The 27,872-nt window shown below is 41.6% G+C and overlaps 1 protein-coding gene and 1 long non-coding RNA gene across 9 annotated transcripts in view; one reads left to right on the forward strand and one right to left on the reverse strand.

Annotated features, from left to right (window-relative positions):
• The window catches only part of PAPPA2 (pappalysin 2), a 432,894-nt gene that overhangs the window by 148,046 nt on the left and 256,976 nt on the right, over nucleotides 1–27,872 (reverse strand). For all 8 annotated transcript variants that reach the window (XM_082355821.1, XM_082355820.1, XM_082355819.1 and 5 more), the window contains 7 exons: nucleotides 19,455–19,748; nucleotides 17,616–17,808; nucleotides 13,858–13,979; nucleotides 10,347–10,836; nucleotides 7,152–7,280; nucleotides 4,811–4,902; nucleotides 934–1,127 (listed from right to left, as the gene is read on the reverse strand). In XM_082355821.1, coding sequence (XP_082211947.1) covers nucleotides 934–1,127; nucleotides 4,811–4,902; nucleotides 7,152–7,280; nucleotides 10,347–10,836; nucleotides 13,858–13,979; nucleotides 17,616–17,808; nucleotides 19,455–19,748 — 1,514 coding nt within the window. The remainder of the gene's footprint in view (nucleotides 1–933; nucleotides 1,128–4,810; nucleotides 4,903–7,151; nucleotides 7,281–10,346; nucleotides 10,837–13,857; nucleotides 13,980–17,615; nucleotides 17,809–19,454; nucleotides 19,749–27,872) is intronic.
• Nucleotides 7,198–26,707, forward strand: LOC309604652. The gene is made up of 2 exons (XR_014230940.1): nucleotides 7,198–9,476; nucleotides 25,348–26,707. It is a non-coding gene; the product is annotated as an uncharacterized lncRNA (long non-coding RNA).

A 27,872-nucleotide genomic window follows, 5' to 3' on the forward strand; every position in this document is an offset into this window, starting at 1 on the left:
GCACCAACCTTGGCTGGTTCCTCAGTCATCTGGGGGTATCTCCTCAAGGATAAACTCCAGTAATTTTATCCTGGCCTAATATACCTAGAGAGCTAAATCTTACTTCCGTTGAAATGACTGTATTGCTTATTGTTATAATGAATGAAAGAGTTTATTTGGCAATGGAAACATCTAGAATAGTATCCAAAAACCAAAGCCCTTAATCTTCTTTTAGGTATTTAATTATGATTCATAGAAGTCAGTCCTCAGAGTCCTCAGAGGATCTTCTATTTATTTAGGTAGATATTCATGGAAAATTGTATACCTACGGATTTGTTTTTAGTACTAACTCTCAGATTTCTTTAATAATAAGAATTCTTTAAATCAAATTATACTTTGATCTTTAATACATATTTTAAATTTCATTTGATCCTTGTAATAAACCATTGAGTTAAATGCAAAAGGTATTATTATACCCATTTTACATATGAGAAAATTGGGGCCCAGAGATGTTAAGTGACATGTCAAATCTCACTTAGTAATAATCATAATAATACTGGTAGATCCAATAGTGTTATCCAGGTATTCTGACTCTTTACTGCTTCTTTTTCTTCTTTTAAAATAAATTTTCCCAAACGTGAAGCCCAAGTGTAATTTCTGATATGTGTATTCTAAGACTAATTTTGAGATGCTTTTGTGTAACTTGAAGTCAGCTATTGCATAGTCAAAGGTTCCTAGATGAAAACTAGTGAATGTAAGTGGGGTGAGGGTGAGGGATGAGATTTAATTGCTAGTCTAGAAGCTTTTCATTTAACATTATCCTATTCTGAGTGCATTAAGAACTAAATTTGGTGTCAAAGTAAGTAGAAAAAAATGTAAGCTCACATTAAGTACCTGGGGGAATCACTTCACAATTTTGTTTAGCCTTGACTCTATTCTTCTGGCTTAACTTACCATGGAAGGAGGTTCTCCAGTTACCAAGGAAACAGGACACTTCTTCTTATCTTCGTGAGAAGAATAAGCTTGGGTAGCCCACTGATCCAGGTATCCTTTGGGAGTATAGAGGCCACAGTCTGTGATGCTGGTTTCCTTCTCAAAAGGTTCACATATCCCATCTCCCTCATATATATAGCACAGGCTTGGCTCCCCTGCCAAGAAAAATTTGTATGACATTTGAAAAAGTGTTTTTATACATGTCATGTAAAAATAATTACCTTTTTTTCTCCAGCCTGCTAAAGAGAAGCCTGTAATTACCAACTGGTCTAATGCCCACCCCAAATATATAGACAATACATGCATACACACACACACACACACCCCTAAAGAAGAAGGATACTTTTTCATGGGGAGAGTGGTAAAATCCATTTATATAATAAAAAGTATACAAAGGGGGTGGGGTTGGGGGAGAAGGAACAGGGATAGAAAAAGCAGCCGTGGGCTGGATATAGAAAGAAATTTTAAGGAACCATTGAGCAAGGTACTTAGGGGAAGCTGGGGATACAAGAGAAGTAAGTAAAAGAATAAAGGAAATTTAAATAGATGGTAGGATGTATTATGTACTTGAATCCTCTTCACAGTTTTTGAAATATTAAATAAAACATTTGAGGGATTTGTTTTCAATTACTTTTTTGCTGCTGTGTTTCTTCAACTAACCATGCAACTTGCTCTGAAATGGACAAATGGACAAACTTTCTCCAGGTTTATAAGGATTACAAGTGTATTATTTCTTTTAGTCTTAAAACAACCATGTGAGGTATGTATTTTTTTGTTTGTTTCATCAACAGACAAGCTGAGTCTCTGTGATTGTGACTCGCCAAATTTCCCTTGACGCAGAAGCAATATCGCTAGGCTCTGAGCCAGGCTTACACAAGGCAGGTTCAGGGGCTCTCTCTTACTCCACACTGCCTCAAGCCAAGGCAGAAGGACTGTCTTCAAGAGCAAACGTGTGAGTAATGAATATGTGAGAAAAACCGCTGGGCTTGTAAAGCAAGCTGTATCCCCTGGACAAGTCCATACTTGCTCATAGGATAACTCCTACTAAGTGAACAGTCTGCACTAACCATAGATATGTAAACTAGCTTTCTTCAAATGTAAAAAGCTGAGATGCAGTTATAAAGCCATTTATTAAGTACTATTGCATTTTCTACCCATATTAGTAACATATTCGAATTCCTCATTTCTACTTAAAATAATAGGACATGCAAATAAGATCAAGATTTAAAATAAATCAACACATAGGTACACACTCAGTAACATCATCACTAAAATTAACTGTTACTATACCATTCTTTTTATTTTAAATTCTTCACAGAAATACCACAAGACTGTTCCAGTAATTTTTCAGCTGCTCATCAATATGTAGTTACTAATTATTATCCTTAAAAATTTCAAGTCTAAGACCCTTCTGTGGTAAATCTACCTCTACTTGCCAGGAATAAGCCACTATTCCTAGGACTTGGTTCTAAGCCTATTTTGGGTTTTAAACTCCTGCATTCCATTAAAGCCATGGTCTTTCTAAGTCACTCCCCTAAAACCAATATATGTGTATTTGGAATGACTTCTCCATGAGGATTCCATATATAAATATATACACACACGTATATATATATATATATAAAATATATATATGTATGTATATTTTATATGTATGTTTATATGTATGTGTAGTTTATATACACACATATACATATATGTGTATGTATAGTTTATATGTATGTACGTATTTTGTATACACATAAATGTATATATGAATATATGTTTATTTTTATAATATATATTTTATCACATACTTTTATAACATACATATGTATACATGTTTTGTTTTTCTATATAATCCAGTGACTGTTTCTCCTTGCTTCTTCTCTATGTTTTGCTTACTATGAAAACGTTTGCCTCTGTTTCTTCAAATCCATGAAAATATAGCAGACCACTTTTACAACACATTTCACAATGGTTCCTTCAAAATTAATCTTTTGAGAAATAATGGAATAGAACTACATCCTTAGCATACTATGAGCATATTACTCACTGAAACAAATGTCTAACTGTGGAATAGATCATTTTAACTTTGCCCTGTAAAGTTAAAATAATTTGGCTATAGTCTTCCTGGAGTTGGAGGGTAAAGAAATGTGAGCCAAATTTAATGGAATCAAATGTGATAGAAACTAAGTAAGGTCTGCTTTTAAGTTAAATGAGACTTGAGCTTCACTGGTGAAGGCAGTGTGTGTGTGTGTGTGTGTGTGTGTGTGTGTGTGTGTGTGTGTGTGTGTGAGATGAGCCCACTATGTGCTACCAGAAATGATGCAAACAGAGATGGAATTAACCAATACTTGTGTACAGAAGAGGGGAGGTAATCGGTTCAGTGTATTCTGCACAGCCAGACCACAACTAGAGTATTGAATTCCTTTCTGGGCATTGACCACATGAAGCATGCCAGGTTAGGGTAAATAGGAAAGGGTCTGGAAACCTAATCACATGAGGGGATGTTTGGATTGGAAAGGAGAATAATGGGGAGGCATTTCAAATATCTGAATGGTAGTCAAATAAAACAGGAAAAAAATTTATCCTCTGTAGTTTCATAGCAAGGAAAAAGCACTTGATTAAGAATTAGGAAAGCTGAGTTCCAGTGCTGGCTCTGCAGAGACCTCGTTGTATGCCCGTGGATGAGTCACTAAAATGCTCTGAGTCACAGTTTCCAAACCAGAAAAGGGGAAAAGAATTTTATAACAGATAATGCTACTTTTAAACAGAATGGTCTCTTTCAAGGTGCATACTTTACTGCTAAAAGCATATAAGCAAAAGCTAGAGGCCCATCTCTCAAGAACTGATAGATTTATATAAGGGAAGGAAGCTGGACACAGGAAGGGAAAAGGGTCTCTATTAGACTTGTGGTATATGGTGGGCACTGAACATGTTTTGTTAGACGGATGGATGTAAAACTACTAAGATTTTATAATTTTTTATTCTGCTCTGGAGAGCAGGGGCATTTGTGTGTTCTGTATAGTATTTAATACCTTAATAAATTCTACATAAGTATTTAATACCTTAATAAATTCTACATAATTATAATCATACCTGACTTTATCTTGAGATTTAGAAACATTAAAATATTTTTAAATGCACTGCTTTTTAAAGTAACTTTGATGAGTATATTGCACAGAATCACTGCAATGTATGCATAAGGGAATGGAAAAATAATCTACAAAGAAGCCTGTTGATGGTTTTAATCAGAATTGGGAGAAGTGTTCTAGAGGGCCTTCCTGGGTATCAAGAGACTAGAGTCAAAGCCACCTAGTAATAATTTATTACCAGTGATTCACCAGGATTAAGAAATGTTATGACCCTCTGCCATTCTTCATGATCTTATCTATTAAACACAGACATCAAGAGATATCTTGTACTCCCTTTGGCTTAAAACATACCCTACCCTAATTTTTATGTAGAATCTGTGGGATTGTGCTACTTGGCTGACAGTCTGACATTAGACATGAGGACCCAAGAGCAATCCTTGGTAACATTAATCTAAGAGGCAGGGTGACCTAGTGGTTTAACATGTAGACTCTAGAGCTTTGTTTCCTTAGTTCAAATCTTGACATCATCACTTCTAGCTGTATAAGAGAAAGCAAGTTATTTAAGCTCTCTGTGCCTCTGTTTAGTCTCCTCATATGTACTGTAGGGATTAAATGGGAAAATATATGTGAAACAATTAGTGCCAGGCACACAATAGACACATCAAATGTTATTGTTATTATCAGTAAGAGCTCACAAAAATAAGACACAGAGACCCCTCCAAAAATAGGACATAAGCCTAGGCAGGTGTTTCTAAACTCACCTACACAGTTGAAACCTTCCTCTAGTTCACATGCCCTTGAGCAGCCATCTCCACTCAAAAGGTCTCCATCATCACACTCTTCGCCCAGGCTCCTAGAAGGTAAAAGTGTACATACATACATAAAATGATTCTTCTTGTTTGGTTACCATCACTTCAAGTTCTTAAAACTCCTTATATGTACTAAAAAAAAATGCAAGCTGGAGAGAAGTAGGAGCTAAGAGAATGCTTTTACAGGAAAAGTAGCTCATGGCTCAGACACATTAGTAGATCCATCAGGGGTCCTGCCAGTGTTTCTGGAAGACAATCTTACACTAGAAAAGACCTATCAACCTCATAATGAGGGGAATCCTAAAAGTAGTTAGCTGATCTAGTGAGGAGGAAACCTGCCCATCTGCGTGTGGTTTTGTTTTCTATCCATTTTCTTACTGACAAGTGATATCCAAAGTGACAACTTTTAGCTTCTAATAAAAACTTATTAAACTAGAATCTGAGGATGACTTCTTGGGGATCTGTGATTCCCTTAGAATGAATCTACACGTTTCTGCATTTTAAACAGTGGATTAAATGATTTGTACAGCTCCTTCCTGCTTTATGTGTAATGGAGTGCCTCTAGCTGAGACAAAGCTGCAATTCAGAGGTATCTTCTCGTTGGATGGCAGAACTAAGTATGACTGTTTACAGAGAGGGAATACAGGCAGAGTTTAAAGGAACATTTTGATAAAGAGCCTTGTGAGGCCCAGTAGCCAAGCAGGTGTTGCTACAGTTGAAGCTGTTGCAAAGCCCAGGCTAGAATGTGTAATATCAGATTAGGAAGAGGGCCCTTGCCTCTTTCTGCCCCAGCTCCGCAGGCAGATGTGGCACCATGGGGCGTCAGAAACTCCATCGGAGGACTGCTGTAGGAGATGCTATGACACAAAGCCAAGTATTTTGTTCAAGGAGGACTCTGTCTGGGTAGTAATGGTAATCTAGTCCTGCAGACACCTTAACTAGTGGGGAGCAGACTTAAAATGCGGCAGCCAGGGAGAACATCAACAACAGGCAGATTTGTTCTGTGCATATGTGAGGCATCCCCAGGGAGATATTTAATTGAAATGGAGGAGGAGGAGGGGCAAGCTGAGACTGAGTAAGGCAGAAGGTGGCAGCAAACTAGCAAGGTTTGGGTATTAAAGTGACCTCAGTCACTTGATATAGTTCTGAGGTCTGCGAACATTTGGTGTTTATATTTCTATGAAAAGGAGTAGACTTACAGTAAACCTTAGGAATCTTAGAAGATTGAAAAGATAAACAATACTTAGTAATTACTAAACAATGGGATGAAACCCCAAGAAAGGCTATAGATTGCTTTCTATTAGGTCTTCAAAATATAAGATACTGGGAACTCCCTGGCGGTCCAATGGTTAAGACTCGGTGCTTTCATTGCCATGGGCCCTAGTTCAATCCCTGGTTGGGATTCGTGGTAAGATCCCACGAACCGTGCAGTGTGGCCCAAAAAATAAATAAATAAATAAAGGTGTAAGGTACTTTTCCTTGATCTGGGAAATTAAAAATAAGTCATCTTATTAGGATGCAGAATCTAAGACAAATCACAGTGCCTAGCCTTCCAATCTCCTACTCCCAGCAGCTTTATATAAGTAACATATTAGGTTAGATAAGCATTCAGAACAGGTTAATATAGGGTGATCACTGGGACATGGAAGTATTCAGTGCTAAATTCCGGCAAGTCCCAGGCAAGCCAGAATGAATTAGTCCTCTAGATTGATGTCACTAAAGGGTAACAGAAAAATGAATATGGCATGTTAAGAAATCAGAGAAGTGATTCCATTTTTACCTTGGTGATTTTATGGAATAGCTGAAAATTACATTACAATCAGGTCTTCCAGGGATCAAATGAGCAAGTGAAGCTCAGAAAGCTATACTGATTTTCCTCAGGTCACACAGGTCATTAGTAGCATAAGACAGGCAGCTGATCCAAAAGCTATCCTCACATCCTCCTTCAGCATCATTTGGCAAGTAACCTTCTCCACCATGAATTCCTGCCCTGAATCACTGCCCAGCAATTGTTCTCTGAAACCTGAAGAGGGTCCCCACAGAATCAACCCCAATATCTATGACTGGGGTGAGCTCTAAATAAAAGTGGGCCCATCCTTAACTATGTAGAGATGTGATTGACCACTTAAGATATCTACTAGGTCCTAGATTTTGTTTAATACTTGCATCACATAGTGCCCTGCCCCTTACATTTCCCAAACCAGTCAAGCTGAAACTTGAGGCTAACCTTCCTTGTCCAAGCAGGGCAGGGCATCCTCCCTCACACAATACCAGGCACACAGTATGTCCTCACCTTGCAACCTTCCCGTCTCCACAGTAAGGAGCTCCATGGATGTGGCTCAGAGGAGGCGAAGCTTCTCCCAGTTCTGCTCCAGCTGCAGCTTGAACTTGGTACCGATACATCTGCCCAGGTGTGACCTCCCTGTGGAAACCAATGGGCTGTGACCACCACATCCAGGAAGTGGGGCACACCCTGGCTCCTTTTCAGATGGTTTGCAGGAATTTAAAATAAATATTACAGGGAATATAAATGTTAAACATACGCCACATTGTTTGAAACAAAGATCAGGGCATATAGTCTTACAGAACAGCAGAATGTTTGAAACCATATTCAGTTCTGTATTCCCAGTACATTCCACATAGTGAATGTACAACAAATTCTTGCTGAATTAAAACTGAACTAACAATCCTATGTAATCTAGGAGGACGGTATTTCGAGTGTATCTTTACCATGTTACATATACACACACAGAAAACCACCAACTATTGAAAATCTAGTCTTCTGTATCATTCAAGTAGTCATAGAAACTGAAGATGAAAGTTTCAGAGTTTGGTCTCAGCAAGGCCCTTCTTGGGTTTGTGAATCAGAGTTTTCTTGTCTCTCAAGAGAATTCTTGTCTTGAGGAGGCAGAATGCTTACGAGGAAAAGCCACTCTCTCCTAGAAGGAGGTGAGAACAACTTCCATCATCATTGTGTGGATGCAAGAAATTCCACAACTGGAAATGCATTAAATGACTCCCCACCTCCAAACCTCCAAAATACATATGAACCAGGAATGGAGTTTTATCAATTGACACCAGAGATGGAAGGAGTTTATCTGATTCTATCTAGAGCCCAAGTGCACTGATCAAGTGGAGAATGTGAGAGACTGAACATTTGCAAGGGGGAAGGGACTCAAGAGGGAGGTTGCTGGTTCCAAAGACAAATTCTGCCCTCAACTTAATTTTTGTCCAGTGCCTGCCCTAATTGGAAAAGTACCACTAAAGTCAAGCTAGGATGGGAGTGACTTAGGAGAACAGGATCTCAAAGGGCTGTTGGGACTGCCGTAAGTGGTGCCCACAGCTCTCCTGCCAAGACCCTCTCTTCTTTAACACACTCTTCGACTCAACCACAAAGCCTCTACTCTTTCGCTTGATGCTGCAACCAGCAAACAGGAAATGTCGTGGGGTTTCAAAAACACCTTTAAACACCTCTGTACTGGCTTTTAGTTATTTTAATAGGAAAGACACATAATTATGAAAGATATAAATTTCCAAATTAGCTTTCTGTAGGGAAGCACTCTTCATCAGAGGGCCAGATATTTCAAAAGCAAAACCAGTTTTATATCCTAATCAATTCTGATGGCTTCCCTTTCGCAGGGTGGTTTCTGTCTGACTTCTCATCCAGCCATGCATAAAAGTCTTATACTGCTCTGTGGCTGGGAGAGGATTGGAAGGAAGCGTCAGGATATGTTTACGCTTCCTGGGGAGAAAACTCTGCAGCAGGTAGCCCCGACCTTCAATGAGCTGAGTCTGTAAAAGGTAATGTGTTACGAAGGAAAGGGAACCAAAATGAGACTCAGTCAGAAAATTGGATTTTAATCTTGAGCTTGCCACTTACGAGCTCTGTTCAACCCAATTAAAGTTAAGCCTTAGTTCTCTCATCTATAAAATGGGATATTATTGACCTTAAAGGTTGTGTGTACCTGTGTGTGTGTGTGTGTGTGTGTGCGCGCACATGCACGTGTGTATATTAAGTTAGATAACAAATATCATTTTAATTGCCTTACTAAAGAAACCCCCCAAAATATATTTTTTTCTTTTCAAATCCATCCCATGATCTATCCTCCTTTTTTGCATGAGCTTTTTGACCATTTCACTGTCTTCTCGTTCTAATTCATAGAGCTAATATGAGAGGAAAAATGTAGTAAAATTCAAGGTGAACATTTTTCTCTACACTTTTGTAGCTGTGGCAGACTGAAAAATGGCCATAAATTCTTCCCATCCCAGATGCATGCCCTTCTATGATGTGACTTTACTGTTTCTCTCATCAAGAAATAGAATTGATTTTGCCACCCGCAGAATCTGGAATTGACCGTGACCTGCTTTGGCTAGTGGAATGATATCATGAGTAATGTAAGCAGAGGCTTGAAAAATGTGAGTGTTTGGGGACTTGCCATCCCTGCTTCTGGAAAGCCTTCCACCAGCATGAGAACAAGCCCAGGCAAAGCCTCCTAGTGAAGGAGAGACAATGGGGAAAGAGAACTTCATTCTCCCAGCCATGCCAGTGTCTTAGCTGAGCCTCCAATGCGTGCATGAGGTTGCCTGGGGCCACCTAGCCCTGGCCAAGCCGGTCCAGGTGAGTACACACAGCCAACCCATAGAACCATGAGAAATAGTATTTGTTGTTTTAACCCACTATGTTTTGTGATGATTTCTAATGCAGCGAAAACTAACCAGTATAGCACCTTTGATAAAACTTTTGTTTTACCCTGAGTTCTGCCCTCAGGGCAGCCTCTGAGGAAAATTATGAGGTGAGGAAAATTTGCCTTTAGAGATACCAGCCTCCTACTCTATAGACATTGAACTCTTTAAGCCAATGATCTTATCTTAGTCTGTGTCCCCACCACTGAGCACACAGTGCCAGGAGCACTTAAGAACTCACTAAATGTAGAAAGAACAGAAGAAAGAGAAAGAGGAGGGTTGGAAAAGAAGGAAAGAGAGAGGGAGGGAGAGAGGGAGGGAAGAAAGAAAAATGAATAAGTCATGAAAGTAGAGTATAGTGTCTACAGGACCCTCGGCTTCTCTGCTTAGCTGTAGAAGAGGTGACTATAACCTTTGAATGGTATAGGAGCTGTGGCAGATTATTTAAAAGTTACAGCAAGGATCAAAAATCAAATTGTGTTACCAGATAGGAGTATCTGACTCTGATCAACTTACTTATGGCAATTAATATTTTCAGTCCAACTGAAACATATCAAATACTAACCTCTTTTTTCCATAATCGTAAAGATGGCATCACCAGTCAGAACACCTGCTTGCCCCTTCTGGGAAACACTTTTGCTCATTTCAGAGATGCCACTTTAGAATAAAACCCCCTCTGAAAGTCTGAACATTTCTCCAAATAAGGGCATATCAGAATATTAAAAAATGGAGAAAAAGGAAGCCAAACCCACTCCCAAAGCCTCAGGAAGCCCCATGGTTTAGAAAGCCCTACTGCCCAACTCACACGTCTGTGAATTTCCTGTGAGGATGTGTCACCACCATGGGCAAGCCACTGGCAAATGGGGGCTCACGGAGGACCTGGTACCTCACGGGCCTGCAGCCAGAACACAAGGGACTGTGGGGCTGAGAAGTCAGGAGAGCTGCATCAATCTCCATCCGCTCATCAAAGGTGTAGACTTTCACCCCCAAGACTTTCCCATCAACGTGCAGTTTGATAGTGAGTGGGGTGTCACAGAAAGTGTCTAAGGGGCCTAGGTGCACGGACTCCTGGTGTTCCAGCAAGATCTCTGTGTCAAAAAGTGCCTGGGAGGAGTCCATGGAGAGGTAGGTGACCCATAGGGTGAGAGTGTCAGCTTGGACTGGGTGCTGGAAGAGCAGCTCCAGGCTACAGCCTTCTGCAGGGCAGGGGACCGTCATGTTCATGTGGTACAGGTGGAGCTCAGGACTCCAGGCCTGCAAGCTTGGCTCACAAGGTTGATCCACGTCTGGAGGCCCTGAGGGAGATGAGCAGAAAGACAGACGCATCAGGAATCACCATTAAAAATCTGAAAATGAGTTGCCCCTATCAAGGGCCAGAAAAAAGAATGAAGCAGAAGAGAACTTTGAGCACATTCTTAGAGAAGCTGGTCAGCTTAGTAGGTTAGATCTTAAGTATTACTGAAGACAGAGGTGTAACAATTCAAAAGTACTATGCTCCAAATCACCACTTCCTGGTGCCCTTTAACAAGAGAAATCCAGCATGGCATTCGGAATGGAGTGACCCAGAGCCTAGGTGGAAACATGAGACTGATACAGGTAAGGTAAGTCATGTCCTTAAAGAATCCTTGAGCAGAAGAGAATTATTTGTACTTAGTTTACTAATAATTTATGATAAATTAATTCTTCTGAAGCCCTGTTTTATTTACTAATCAGGCCAATGTTTGTTTCAGGCTGTTGCTACAATGTTTAACTAGGCTTTTCACAAAACTTCTTTGATACCCTAAGATCATACCTTAGCAATCCTTCCAATGGACTGTTAGCCAAACTTTAAAACCATACATTGAAACTTCCCTTTTAGTTCAAAAATATGTAAGCCAGTAGAGCACTACACAGAGGAAACTGCGGGCAGAAAATAGAAACACTTTTCTTGAATGGAAAAAAAAGGAGATTCAGTAGCCAAGTAAAAATGTAATGGTGAAAAATCAAATATCGCAAACATATAAAGTCAGCTCTGTGGAAATAATCTATACAAGGTGGTTTCTCCTATAACATGAGGGGAATTGAAAGAAAACTGCTAAATTAGGATGCAGTAGTTAGGCTGTAATTGGTGCTGTGCATTAGCTGTGTGACTGTGGCCAGTCTGTCTAAGCCTCAATTTCCTCATTTATAAAATAAGCACTATTTAACCCCTGCCTTACTAGATTAGTGTAGAAGATCTATACAGTGTTCCTTAGAAATATTTGCAAACTACATTTGCAAAAATAGAATGACTTAGCCCTTCAGGATTTGGAAAATAATGTTCCAAAGCCCAGAGGAAATAAGTTCAAACGTGTGTGTGTGTTACATCTTATGATCCCTATTGTTTCTTCCCTGTATCGTGAATCCATTCATTCATTAATTCAATAAAAATTGACTGTGTACCTCTTTCACACCTAGCACAAATCTAGGTATCAGAGACAGAGTAGTGAACAAGAGAGACAAAAGTCTTGACCACATATATCTTACCATAGGGTGATAGGTACAACAATAAACAAAGAGGCATCAGTATAATAATGTCATCTCTGAAGAAAAATTAAGGAGGAAAAAGGACTAGAGAATAATGGTGTGAGGCTGGGGGCTATTTTAGATCAGGGAGACAGGGAAGTTCTCTCCAAGAAGATGATATTAAGCAAGGAATATGTCTGGTTCAATTTTCTATTCCTCATAGCATTCAGAATATAGTTGGTGGTCAATAAGTGTCCATTAAGTGTCATTAAATACATTTTGATCATATCTGTAAATATATGTGTTTGTGTGTGCTCTGCTGGGGAATCAATTCCTTTCATTTTATACATTTAAAATATGACTTGATTCTTCACCTGTTCAAAGCAAAGGAATACCAGTATTTCCTCTCAGTATTGTCCAACAGGCATCCCCCAATACTAGCAGAGTAAAGGCTCTTGGAAGCCAACTCAATAGCAGCACTGTCTGTCAGAAAGTTTTTATTATGATGTCATATAAAGAGATGAAGTGGAGGCCCTAAAAGTTGATTTGGTATGCCTGGAGACACAGTACAAGAGTTAGAACCCAGAACTTCTAATTCCTTTCACCTCTACCAGATAACTTTAAATTTTTCTAAGAATTAAAAAGAAAAAAAGTACAGGGCCAGAGAGTCAAATGGGCATTAAAACACTAGCACAGGACGAACTGTTTGCCACAAAAATGGCCTTTGATGAAATGCCAATCTCTAAATGAGTCCTACTCAGTGCCAATGTAAATTTTATAGTCACCTTCCATTCTTCCCTGAAAAATCATTTGAAAAAAGTTCTATATGATCAATCAAGTCAATTGTCTCCCCCCAGATTCCTCCTCAAGGCTCCTGTCATTTGAGTAACTGGGAGCCCAAGGGGATGCTGTAGACTCTTAGACCAATGTTCTCCTTTTTTTTCTTATCAGAGTCAAGACTACAAACTAATTCAAATAGGACCCTGTCCAACAGGTCTTACTGAGTCATTTTTAGGCTCTTAAAAAATATAAGAAAAAGAGAAAGGTGATGACTAGGTAAACACTGAAGACGTTGACGGTAGAAGAAGTCAAGCCATTCATCAGAAGGTGCTAAAACTCATGTCAGTAGCATTTTTGGACTTGAATTGGGGTAGCATTCATGCTCTACTTTGTCATAGAGGCACTGTTATAGGTAGGTGAGTGAATATGTAACTGAGAAGTTGGGGGTGGGACAGGAAAGGGGACAGCTAAAAACATTTTCCCCCTCCTAGAGCCTAGCTTAGATCACATCCAAAGCACAACGAGTACCAGTGATTAATAGACTCATAAAATAGCATAGATGAGAATGATCAGTTTGGAACACCTAGTCCACCCCACCGTGCCCAAACTGGCTCAGTCAGTGTGCATGAGTGTTCCCTGCAACGTGTTCTCTGTTAGCCTCCTGATAGAGGGGAGGATGAGATCAGCTTACGTTGTCATGTGGCGAAGCTGCTCCATGGGCTGATAGGCACATGTAATACGACATGCCTGAGCTAGCTCCTCCTGAAGTCGCCCCGAGTTCTCCGTCCCTCTGTCCTCTATGCTTCCCTCTGCTTCACCACAGCCACTGGCACGTTAAGCACACATAGGATATCCACACAAAGGTACCAGGCAGAGTCATTCCCAGACCCCTGGAGATTTCCAGCACATCACACACACACACACACACACACACGCACACACACACAGGCACACTACCTTTTTCTCACCATGCCACCGCTCCACCCTTTACCTCCACCCCCCATGTCCACCTTGGTCACCAAGGTGTAAATGAAAAAGTCATGGTCCTTTACCCACAGCCTCCTCTGGGGTCCAGTAACCCGAGGAGTCACACACGCGCCGGGAGGAAGCCGTGTGCACGTACTGACGGAATGTCCCATCTTCAGTGCAGGCACCACACACGCTGCCCGGGACCCTGGGAAAACAATGGGTGGGGGTGGAGATGGGGAGAATAGATCAGATGAACTGGGATAATGAAATTCACAAGACCTTTGGGGCATGGGGGTGGCAATGGGTAGTGAGGCCTTAGTGGGTAACTGAGAACACAACTATTTCTCAACTCATTTCCTTCTTGTATAGACCTCATCTTTGCAAAATTCGTAGTGACATGAAAATCTCAAGGTTATGAAGCAGAAGAATTTAACTAAGTCATAAAGGAGGCCTGTGGAGATGAAAGAGGTCTTCTATCCAGTCAACACAAAATAATTACAATCTGAATCTTTCAACATAAAACGACTTATACACTGACTCTCAATAAGTCATCCAAAGCCTCCTTGCATTCCCCCAACTGAAACAGACAACAAGTTTCACAGTAAACTTATTAGTTATATGTGCTCTTATGTTTTAACTCTCTACTTTTAATCACACACATAAAATAAAAGTCATATTAAATGTAACGCTCCTTGGTTCTCCATTGCCTATAGGGATACATCTAAATTCCTTACCATGATTCAGGGTCCTTCAGAGGATAGTTCCAGCCTTACCTACTTCAGTCTTTTCATGAATTTCATTTATGTTCCCATCGTAATAACTAATCACCTTTTCACAAATACATCGTACCCTTCACACAGCTCCGTGAAACCTGCTGTTCTCTCTCTGGCTAAAAAGGCTTTCTAAGCTTCTCTGTTTAGCAAGCTCCTACTCATCCTTCAAGACCCATGCAAATGTAACCTTTGCAGTGGCCCTTAGCCTGACTTCTCTGGATGGCCAGCACTCTCTCTTCTGGGCACCCACTGTCCATTCTGGCTCCCATTGTAGGGCACTGATCTGTGGTGTTGAGAATCCCCATTCCCATTCCTCCTCCTTTGCCTGTGAGCAGATCCAGACCAAGCTCTCTTTTTCTATGCCCAGCAGTTAGGACACAGACTGGCCTCAGCAGTCCCTCTGTGAGAGCTTGTTCTATGCGCATCCTTGAGACTATTAATACACCTATGAAGAGCTCTTCAAGCACCGTATCTTGAAGAGGTAATAACAATAGCTGAATAACAAGGGGAAATCACTTGATGAGGCCTGTCTCTGATACTTAGAATCTTTTTTTTAATTTATTGAAGTATCGTTGCTGTACAATATTATAAAAGTTATATGTATACAATACAGCAATTCATTTTTAAAGGTTATACTCCATTTACAGCTATTATGAGATATTGGCTATATTCCCTGTGAGGTACAATATATCCTTGTAGCTTATTTTATACTTAATAGGTTGTGGAAGTCCAACTGTGAACGATCCATCTGCAAACGGAGGCATCAAATCAAGGTCTCTCAACAAGTAGAGGGAGAAAAGTAAAATCTTGCAACATAATGGAAAAACAGTATTGTTAAATAAGGGTAATAAGTATGCTACCAGCTCCCATTTATTAAGCACTGTATATATCTGGCATCGTTCCACTAGGTGCTTTTCATAAATTATTTCTAATCCCTGTAAGAACCCTGTTTACAAACGAGGACACTCAGGCTCAGAGGGATGAAGTAAATTGCCTAAAGTCGCAACAAGTTTCTTAATTCCTCTGAGCAAGTTCCCAAACACCATCAAGTGTCCAGTACTTTGGCAACCAAAAGGTGTCGTTAACTCCAACACCCGACTGCAGTCAGCGCTCACTTCTGTTGCGGACGCAACTCCAAACCACATTTCCCTGATGCACTTGGCTCTTCCGGGGCCGCTGCTTAGTGCGTGGTTGGGCTCCTCTCTGACATAAGGATTCCAAATACCTACTGGGGAGGAGTAAACATAACTCCGAGTGTGACACAAATCGCTGGGTATGTGACGTGAGTTTCCCCGACGCACGTGTCAGGAGGCCTCAGCGCTGTAGCCCACCTCGCTGAGAAAAGGAAGCCAACTGCAGCCTTTTCTGCCAACAGCCTCACAGCAAGCCAGCACTGATGTCTGCTTTATCGTAACGTTTGTACCAGAGAGAGAATTGAAAGATTAAATTGTTTACATGTGTTACATAAACTGATGTAAAACACGGGTCTGCACATGCCCACAGAGGACCTATTGTTCAGCCAGAGCAACCCAAGCTGCACGAGGTCACACGAGCAGGAAGAGGATTCTTACACACATCACAGAGATATATGTTGACTCACAGAGGGAACCCATGAGAGCTTGGGTGCCGATGACAATCAAAACTGCTTTACAGGATTGTGGGGTCTAAGTAATGTCACGCATTAAGTGTACACCAGGTGTCAAGGACAGGTTCCAAGATCCCAGAAGGCCGGGAGAGCCACTTTGAAAAATGGTTCACCTGCTTCCTCCCATCCCTGTCTCTCCCTGTCCTCTCTCCCAGGCTTTCAGCAAAGTTGGAGTACACAGGAACGTGCTTCAGGGACATTCAGCTCCCTAGTTGGGATCTGACACCCAGAAGGGAAGCGTGACACACAGACGAGGGACCCTCCACCTGCTAAAGGGGAAAGCTCTAAATTCAAAGAAACAATCTATTCCATGTCCTCCATTTCTGAAATTCCAGGGGATAGCCCCAATTCAGCTCTATCCAGCTGTGGTGTCCTGGGCTAGCCACCATGTGCTTCTCTATGCCTCGGATTCCTCACTTATATAGCAGGGATTGGGCTCACTGCAAGGAGTAAGTAAGACAATTGCAGGTAAAATACCTCGCACAGTGCCTCACACATAGAAGGACCGAAGAGCCCACAGTGGTAGGTTTTGAAAACGGAGAGCAGATCGTGGATGGGGTTCTGGCCCTTTTCAGTTAAACCACATTCCCCCATCCTCCCACCAATTGTCATATGTCATCCTTTTCCTACCTTCTCTCTTTTCCACAAAAATTTTCCTGGTATTCATTATACACCAATATGCAAAGGATGAATAAAAACCAAGTTTAGGTGTAATGATTCTCTTCAATAAACATGAATTAGCTGCTTATTGTGGCAGACCAAGAGACAAAGAAACAAAAAAATAGTCCTGACCCCAAGGAATTGCCAGTTGAGTAGTGGAGCAGATAGGAAAATGAACAGATAATGACAATTCCGCAAGATAGTAGCCATAAGTGGGGTAGGCGTGGGGCAGGCATGGGGTACAACAGGACACAGAGGAGGCATAAGAAATGCCCACACGAGCCAGTTAAGCCCCTGATGCACAGCTTGAGTTGCCGGCCACCCACTCACCCCCAGAACTGCCTGGAGGAACATACCTTACTTCCCTTCTTCCAGACACCACTGTGCAAGTAGCAAGCCCCTGCTCCACCTTTACACCAAGGAGGAACAGCTGACCTGGACAGGTGGCAAATGCCATCTCAGTTTTGTCAGGTCATTTTTTATCACATTTGTCAACCTCTTCGCAGCTCCTAGAAGCCCACCAGATATGATATCAGGAAGCATCCGGATGCCCCTCGCCAAGGAGTGGGCACATATGGTGCACCATTGGCTGACGTGAGAGCCCCATGAGCTCTGCTCAGGAGATGAGTACTGAGCAGGGTGGCGGAGGCAGCCCTGAGTAATGGTGCATATTTATAGTTCCAAACTGGGGTTCCCCCAACTTCACATCCTTCCCCTTGTTCACAAGAAATGCCACAGAGAAAGATACCAGTGCCTCTCTCACCTGTCATACACAACTCCACTAATTGGAGGCAGCCAGTGGATAGTGAGGGACAGGGGGGTCTGCCCGATGACCATGGGTGGGATGGGAATGGGGGTGGGCTTTCGGCTTTGACTCCATTGCTGATATACAAGGTCCAAATAGCAGTGCATTCGGGCCACTTGGTTAGGGGTGAAGCTGTCAGTGCAGTCGTCATCTGCAGAGACAAAAAAGGGAACAAGAGAGATGGAGGTTTTAACCTGCAATGTCCACCAAGGTAGGGATAGATTTTGCCAGGAAATATCTAGGCTGGAAGTGGGAAAGAGAAGGCAGAGAAGAGCACTGGCTTATCTCTAAAGTAAGTTGGGCTTGATGTTTACCTTGATGTTGGCCAGAGTGAGACTCACGCCCAGGGGTACAGGGTTGCTCTGAGATGACATTGCTTATTCAGGAAACCACAAGATGGCAGTGTTTCAGCATATGGCCTTTTAATTCGTGAACATGTGTGGAGTTTCAGACACCTGCTTTATGCCCAGTGACTTTGGCCCAGGTAAGTGAGCATTCATAGAGATGCTCAAGAGGAGAGAAAGCCAAAAAGTCAAGCAGGCAGCAGGACTGGGAATGGTGATCCTCAACTTCCTTTTAGAGCTGGTAAAATTTCCTATTAGGTACACTTTTCATAGGGTTAGAAAAAGAGTTATCTTAGCTTCCAGGCCTTCTTCCATGAAGGCCCACCAGTGAAACACTCCCTTCTGCTTCTTAGATGTTTCCTCTGTCCACTTCAAAGGTGGTGCCTAAATAGCTCTGCCCTCCGCACCCCATTGTCTGGTCTCTCTGCCCTGGCAAGGGCCACTGTGTGCTTGTTGGGAGAGGCAAGGATGCTGGTCCTTATGAATTTGATGTACCTGAATCATGCACCAAGATGAGACTTAGATAGGAATATATTGATGGGTCACTGACAGGACAAGCTCAGCACTTTTTCTTCCCTGCAAAGGCACGGTCAGCATCTGTCAGTTATCTTTTCTTTCTTTCTTTTTTTTTTTTTTTTGGATAGTTATCTAGAACTTAGCACCAACAAGCCCCTGGATGTTATAGAAAAATTACTTCCTTCCTTCACCACTGGAATAAGTCATCAAATCACATCAGTCCTTAATTTTAGGGATAAATTTAAGTCCATTATCAGGAGATGATGAGTAGTATTGCTTTTTGACAGAAACAAGGGAGGTGTGAAAGAACAAAGTAGAAGCATAATCCAAGACAACAAAACCAGGACCAAGAAAGTACCATTTTTTAAATGAAACAGCACCATTTTCTGTAGGCAAGCTAAGAATCAGCCCTTGTCTAGTGTTGGAAGAAGAGAATCTGATACTTTAAAAAATGACACAACAGAAAAAGGAACTCTGAGCTTAAAATTAACCAGGGCCATCTTCTTGACCAACTTCAAAAATAGTACAAAGAGCCACTTTGAACCAGAAACCTCTTTCTCCATTACCTTTGGACTCTCCTTCAGAGTAAATCCCTACGAATACGGGAAAGAAGCAAAATAACCAAGTTCTAGAGGTCAAAGGGCTCTCAAGAGAGCTTTTGGCTTTTTCCCTCTTTTTAACTGAGATAGAAATATGCTTATCTTTTAATTTTTAGTGGAGGAGAATCTAGTCAATGATACCCTTAATATTTCAATATTTAAGTTCTTCAAAGACATGAAAAAAAAAAAAGAATATGCCATGACAAATACACTTCAACTCTCTGGCATGAATGACTGCTTGATAATCCTCTCTAATTCCCATACCTCCACCCTCCCAGCCCCAAAAGGCTCCCATGTAATCTTAATAAAAAACAAAGACATCAGGACTGTTGTGATACCTGTATAACTCATGTAGTTGCTGAATGGAGCCCCTGGGAAGTGGGTGAAGCCACAGGTGTCATTGATAGGCTCTGGGTCCTGGCACAGCTTACTCTTGGGAGTGGGGGCAGTGTCGGCACAGAGGTCTCCTGTATCCATGGACGGCACCGTCTCCCTGCAGGGGTCGTCACAGGATTCTCTTTCACTGACCCCTTTGAAGACATGGTAGAGTCCCAGGACATGCCCCACCTCATGGATCATGATGTTGGTGTGGCCAGGCATGCCATAATAGGCTGGGTTGAGGACAACACCACCTGTAATGGAAGGTTTGCAAAACATCTCTAAGCATGTAATGAATAGCCACCCTCTGTCTTCTGATAAACACCGAATGTTCAATTCCAGTCTCTAAGGGGGTGCTTCATAACTTCTAGTGGCATTCAGTCCCTGGTCTTCCCTCTGGCCACATATACCTTCTGAACCAATCAATAAACATGTCTTTAACCTCTGTCTTGGGTGAGTGCTGTATTAAATGCCAGGGATAACAATACAGACAAGGTGACATGATAGAGGGCCAGGATTCTCAGCCCTGGCTGTGCATTATAATCACCTGTTGAAAAATACAGATGTCCAAATGCCAGCCCCAGTGAAATGAATCCAAATAGTTGAGGATGGGGTACATGCCTCAGTATTTTTTAAAACTTCTGGTTGAGAGCCATTGGTCTAAGTGAAACCACATGGGATTCTCTGAGGACTTGAATAGCTATCTGACTTTCTAGAAGCTCAGTTTTGTTGTCTGTAAAGTGGAGATGAGAGCACTCCTTTTTTAAAGCATTTGGCACATTGAAGGAGTTTAGTAAATGACAGTTGTACATGATGCTTCTGATTTTATGACCCCTAATCTCAAGGAGCTAACAACCATTGAGACAAAAGACAAGTCCAACTGAACTACCATGAAATTCCGAATGTCTTGGGCACTATAGGAATTTGCTCCACTCTCATTCCTCCCAAATCTCCCTGAGAACACCAAGGGAGGTGTTTCAGAGAAGAGTTCCAACCATTGCATCCAATCTGGGCTTAGATGAAAGACCTAGTGGTATCACTGTATATTACAAAAGAAAAGGCTAAGGATCTCTGAGAATCCCAACTTCTATCTGTCTAGTTCCCAATCCCTGCTTCTCTCCTCTCCCCATGGAAGACTTTCCTTCTTCACCCCTAAACATTGTTAGGATCAGACCCATCTTCACCTCCAGGACCTGGAAGAGCGAATGTCAACAGCTCTGGATCAACCCTCTGGGATCCAGAGTCACCCTAGCTATATTTCCAGGCTGATCCTGCCCTTGTGTCCCAGATCCAATCCCAGTTCCCCAGACTTGCTTCATTCCTCCTACCTAAGTCCTCCCTGTATCAATAGTCTGCTGAGTATAGCGGACCCCCCAGAAGAATAGCCCTGCCTTTCTTTTGCCAGATCATATTCAATATGTCCCATTCCTGAACTCTATACCTATAGACAACCCTATAGACAACTACATACATGGTTTTATGGGCAGGATACAGTCACCAGGGTATCTGGTGCCACACCCATTGGTTTCTGTAATGGGCAGCTCAATCTGCCTTTTTAGTGACTACCATATTGCAAAGGGCAGTTTCTAAATCCAAGTTCTAGTTTCTTCTAGTCTACTCAGACATGCTGACATTAACCAAGCCATGCTTAGACTTGTCCTGAGATATATTGTCTACTTTCACATCTAAAACAAAGCTAGACCTCATCTCCCTTGTTTATCATTTGTATTACTTCCAGTAAACATTCAACATTATTATTTTTTCCTTTTATAAAAATATATTCTGTATAATTTTATACATTTGTGCATCATTATTATGTCAATCTATAGGTAAAAATTAGTTTGAAAACAGATCTATTTCAAAAACATCCAGGGTGTCCAGTATTTGAATAAACCTGGTAAAATGAAATATTTCCATCTTTCAAGATGCCTTCCGCTTCATGTTTACATATCCAGTTTCAGTAATAATTATCATCAAAGTTATACACAATTATGCTCTCGGTTCTCTAACAGCAATATCGACCTTCACATCAATGAGGATTCTAACAGAACACGGTGTTGTTCTCTCCAAATTGCCTATACCAATTTGCCAGAATCAAACTTTGAAAGGCTACAACTTGCCTATAAGTTTTGAGTATCTACGCTGAGTAGTTTTTCCCAAATTGTGTTCATAAACTCTGGTCCTGGGTGATTCTTTGCAAAAAAAAGTAGTATCAGTGGTTAAATATGCTTGAGGAAAGAAAGGTAGCATGCCATATGTCCTCTGGAAGATTCACATTGTACCTAAGAACTGTTTTGTTAAAGGTTCTGAAAAGTCCTGCAGCAATTTTGTTTAATCCTTTGTGCCCCAAATTTATTTGAACACAGAACCTGTTTGGGGTAGAATACTTTTTGACATATGGAATACTGAATTACTCGGAGCACAATGCATGAAATACTACCAAAGGCCAAAAAGCTTCCCAATCAATAGTTATTTTCTATCCATATTCTTGCCCCTGAGCAAATGTCAAATACCTCCTCATCCTATGGTAAGTCCAAGACAAGTTCTCTTAGGATCTCCTCTAGCAGCAGAGAAAGGAACTAGAGCTGAACAGAAATAAGGTTCCAGGAAGAAGGGCAAGCAAAAGTAGCATGTGTCAAAGACATAGGCTGGGAGTGTGGCCTTGGGGCACTCAAAGTGGATATGAGCATGGTCATGATAATAGTAGGCTTCTTATCAACCTCTAGAAGTCTCTGCCTCAAGTCCAAATGAGATTTTTCCAAATCTAAAAATATTCACAGTCTCTTTTCAATAAACCTGGTTATTTATAAGAGGAGGAAGAAGCATAAACATGCAAATCCTCAGCCCTGCCAGCAAATCTCCTCCATGCCAAGGACAATTGGCCAGAGTTCTCATCCACAGCACCCTTAATACACATCCCCAAAGCAAGAGAATATAGATTTAACCATACGGCACTTAAATTTTAATGAAAAGCATAAGCCTTTGAACACATTTACTGACAGTTATATTTTTGATTCCAGAGAGATGATACTTCTAGCCCCAAGTCATCTGTATGGAACACCTAGTAATGAGCTTACCTACTATATAATTAGAATAGTGCATACTCTCATTCAGGAGTAAGTGCTGTGTACTCCAACCTATGTTAAGGAAAAAGGTCAAGACCCTGGACCTCTTACAGTAATTCTGTCCAGTAGACACCAAGGTTATAGATTAGAACTTAAGGACTTTGAAATGTGGTCCTGACCCTGACTAGCTGTGTGACACTGGCCCTGCTCTTTAACCTTTCCCAAGGTCTCTTCTGTAAAGTGAGGGGGCTACACGGGCTTATGGCTAAGAGTCCTTCCTATTCTCCTCCTGTGCCTCTGAGAGCTAGCATGCAGGACGGAGTGAGACAATCATAAAAACCATGTGGAGAAATTTGTGTTATGGACCGTCACCACCTCGGCTTGGTGAGCTGTGTTCCCAGACTCCCATCTCTCAGTAGCCTGAGGAGAAGGGGAAAGGCTGGGAATGAGCAGCCGCAGACATCTACTCTCTATCTGCTACAGATGGTCAAGTGATACACTCACTGCCTGTTCATCCTCACACCCTTCCCTCAAGTGTGTGCTCTCCTTCCTCTCTCCTGAGCATGGGCATCCCACACTGCTCTCAATCCCTCTTTATTCCAGCTAAAACAAACTGGTTAAGTTATTAGGGGAGTGGGTTTTAATCACTCAGAGACACACACACTGATACACCCATATGGGGAAGAAAGACATTAACTTATTTCATGGTTTACTTTATAAAAGTTCTTTCACATTTTGATGAAAAGAATACACACACACACACACACACACACACACACACACAAACCACATGCTCATGCCAAAGTCTGAGTAAGGCATAAGACTCAAAATCTAAAGAGGAATGTTGGTTGTTGGTCAAAACTTAAAAAGAGGAAGGTGAAAACTTTTCATTAAGAAGGAAAAAGAAGAGGGTGTGGAGAAAAGGGAACCATCCTACACTGTTGGTGGGAATGTAAATTGGTACAGCCACTATGCAGAACAGTATGGAGGTTCCTTAAATAGCTAAAAATAGAGCTACCATATGATCCTGCAATCCCTCTCCTGGGCACGTAGCCAGAAAAAGATAAAAACTCTAATTTGAAAAGATACATGTACTCCAATGTTCATAGCAGCACTCTTTACAATAGCCAAAACATGGAAGCAACCTAAATGTCCACCAACAGATGAATGGATAAAGAAGATGTGGTACATACGCACAATGGAATATTACTCAGCCATAAAAAAGAATGACATAATACCATCTACAGCAACATGGATGAACCTAGAGATTATCATACTAAGTGAAGTAAGTCAGACAGAGAAAGACAATTATCATATGATATCACTTATATGTGGACTCTAAAAAAATTATACAAATGAACTTATTTACAAAACAGAAATAGACTCACAGATATAGAAAACAAACTTATGGTTACCAAAGGGTAAAGTGGGGGAGGGATAAATTAGGAGTATGGGCTTAACGTATACACACTACTGTATATAAAATAGGTAAACAATAGGGACCTACTGTATAGCACAGGGGACTATATTCAGTATCTTGTAATAACCTATAATGGAAAAGAATCTGAAAAAGTATATATATATCACTTTGCTGTACACCTGAAACTAACACAACATTGTAAATCATATTTCAATTTTAAAAAAAGAAGGAAGAATACATGATATATAATAAGTAAAAACCGAGTCCCAAGAGTGGCAACTCCTTCCTGTCCTCTCTGTCACTTGGGTTCAACCTACCCTCACAGGGAAATGAGCAATACTTTTCCAGGAGGAACTTAATAGAAATCAGTAAAAGATAGTACAAAATGCTACCATCCAGGACTATTTTTAATATTCAAGCAAACCAGCATCATCTTCTGAAGTGGGTACTTATGCCCCACACTTTCCTCCATTTTCGTTACAAACAACACGGGTCATACTCCAAGAGGTTACAAGTGGTTACTCCTTACACCATTGCACAGAAGCCTCTCTCACACTAAGTGGCCTTTGGAGTGACCAGGGCTCTTTCTTTGGCTGTGGACTCTCACTGGAAATGTATTGATCTTTATTTAGGAGGACATTCTTTAAAAGTGCTAAGGCTATTTCCCGATCTGTTCAATGGAAATAACAAGAGTTCCTACCTCAAAGGGTTGTTATAAAAATTGAAGTATTGATAGTAATGCAGATAAATAAGCATTTAGCTTATTTTCCAGAACAAAGTAATTCAAAATGTGTATTAGACTACTGTCAATATTATTATAATTACATAATGCAGCCTGGCCACACACACTCATTTGCTCCCACCCCTCACTGGCTCCCACATAACCATCTTCATTCACCAAGAAAATGAAAGCTAGGGTCTGACCACAAACTGGGCAGACCTCACAGAGTGATACCAGACATCATCAGGCAAGGCAGACAAATACCCTCACATAAGGAGCTCTGATTTGCCTCTAAGCTGCTCACACTTTGTTTCCATATTCTGATCTTAAGACCCAGACACACCCAGAAGACAGAAATGAATTGGACAGAGTTGCAAATAGACAAGTGCCCATTCTCTTCATAGACAGCATATAGGCATTCAAAAATTATTTGCAGTAGCCTGAAATTAGTGACTGTGGGAGGAAAGGAAATCTTAAGGGATTGGGACAGTAGGCTTAATTCTTCATAGACCTTGCTGGTAGGTTCAAGACCCCTTTTAATGTAGTGTCAATACCTTTTCCTTCCTACTTCTCCAGTTTTAGAGACTATAATTATCATTTCCTACACTCAAAACCACTGTTCATTTTTGTCTTTTCTCATCTGGAAGGATAAAATTAAAACAGGGGGGGCAAGATGGCGGAAGAGTAAGACGTGGAGATCACCTTCCTTCCCACAGATACAGTAGAAATACATCTACACGTGGAACTGCTCCTACAGAACACCCAATGAACGCTGGCAGAAGACGTCAGACCTCCCAAAAGGCAAGAAAATCCCCCCGTACTTGGGTAGGGCAAAAGAAAAAAGAAATAACAGAAACAAAAGAATAGGGACGGGACCTGCACCAGTGGGAGAGAGCTGTGAAGGAGGAAAGGTTTCCACACACTAGGAAGCCCCTTCGCAGGCAGAGACTGCGGGTGGCGGAGGGGGGAAGCTTCGAAGCCACGGAGGAGAGCGCAGCCACAGGGGTGCAGAGGGCAAAGCGGAGAGACTCCCGCATGGAGGCTCGGCGCCGAGCAGCACTCACCAGCCCGAGAGGCTTGTCTGCTCAGCCGCTGGGGCGGGCGGGGGCTGGGAGCTGAGGCTTGGGCTTCGGTGCTAGCCGGGAGGGAGTCCGGGAAAAAGTCTGCAGCTGCTGAAGACGCAAGAGACTTCTTCTTGCCTCTTTGTTTCGCTGTGCGCAAGGAGAGGGGATTCAGAGCGCCGCCTAAATGAACTCCAGAGATGGGCGCGAGCCGCGGCTATCAGCACGGACCCCAGAGACGGGCAGGAGATGCTAAGGCTGCTGCTGCTGCCACCAAGAAGCCTGTGTGCGAGCACAGGTCACTCTCCACACCGCCCCTCCCGGGAGCCGGTGCAGCCCACCACCGCCAGGGTCCCGTGATCCAGGGACAACTTTCCCGGGAGAACGCACGGCGCGCCTCAGGCTGGTGCAACGTCGCGACGCCTCTCACGCCGCAGGCTCGCCCCGCCTCCTCCGTACCGCGCCCTCCCCCACGTCCTGAGTGAGCCAGAGCCCCCGAAGCAGCTGCTCCTTTAACCCTGGTCTGTCTGGGCGGGGAACAGACGCCCTCAGGCGACTTACAGGCAGAGGCGGGTCCAAATCCAAAGCTGAACCCCGGGAGCTGTACGAACAAAGAAGAGAAAGGGAAATCTCTCCCACCAGCCTCAGAAGCAGCGGATTAAAGCTCCACAAACAACTTGATGTGCCTGCATCTGTTGAATACCTGAATAGACAAGGAATCATCCCAAATTCCAGAGGTGGACTTTGGGAGCAGGATATATTAATTTTTCCCCTTTTCCTTTTTTTGTGAGTGTATATGTGTATGCTTCTGGGTGAGATTTTGCCTGTATAGCTTTGCTTTCACCATTAGTCCTAGGGTCAGGTCTGTCCGTTTTTTTTTTTTACTTAAAAAATTATTTTTTCCTAATAAATGTTTTCTTAATAATTTTTTCCTTATTTTCTATTTTTAGAAATTAAAAAAATTTTTAATGTTTTTTCATATTTTTTATTTTAAAAAATTAAAAATTTTTTTTCTTAACAAATTTTTTTCTTAATAATTTTTTTTCTTATTTTTATTATAAAAAATTAATAAATCTATATTTAAAAATTAAAAAAAAATTTTTTCTCAATACATTTATTTTTAATAATTTTTTTCTTATTTTTTATTATGATAGTTTTATTTTATTTTATCCTCTTTCTTTCTTTCTATTTTTTTCTCCCTTTTATTCTGAGCTGTGTGGATGAAAGGCTCTTGGTGCTCCAGCCAGGCATCAGGGCTGTGCCTCTGAGGTGGGAGAGCCAACTTCAGGACACTGGTCCACAAGAGACCTCCCAGCTCCACGTAATACCAAACAGTGAAAATCTCACAGAGATCTCCATCTCAACATCAAGACCCAGCTCTACTCAACGACCAGCAAGCTACAGTGCTGGACACCCTATGCCAAACAACTAGCAAGACAGGAACACAGCCCCATCCATTAGCAGAGAGGCTGCCTAAAATCATAATAAGGCCACAGACACACCAAAACACACCACTAGACGTGGACGTGCCCACCAGAAAGACAAGATCCAACCTCATCCACCAGAACACAGGCACTAGTCCCCTCCACCAGGAAGCCTACACAACCCACTGAACCAACCTTAGCCACTGGGGACAGATACCAAAAACAACGGGAACTATGAACCTGCAGCCTGTGAAAAGGAGACCCCAAACACAGTAAGATAAGCAAAATGAGAAGACAAAAAACCACAAAGCAGGTGAAGGAGCAGGGTCAAAACACACCAGACCTAACAAATGAAGAGGAAATAGGCAGTCTACCTGAAAAAGAATTCAGAATAATGATAGTAAAGATGATCCAAAATCTTGGAAATAGAACAGACAAAATGCAAGAAACATTCAACAAGGACGTAGAAGAACTAAAGAGGAACCAAGCAACGATGAAAAACACAATAAATGAAATTAAAAATACTCTAGATGGGATCAATAGCAGAATAACTGAAGCAGAAGAACGGATAAGTGACCTGGAAGATAAAATAGTGGAAATAACTACTGCAGAGCAGAATAAAGAAAAAAGAATGAAAAGAACTGAGGACAGTCTCAGAGACCTCTGGGACAACATTAAATGCACCAA

The sequence above is a fragment of the Balaenoptera borealis genome, assembly GCF_965194805.1.
Source record: "Balaenoptera borealis genome assembly, chromosome: 1".
NCBI classification, from domain to species: domain Eukaryota; kingdom Metazoa; phylum Chordata; class Mammalia; order Artiodactyla; family Balaenopteridae; genus Balaenoptera; species Balaenoptera borealis.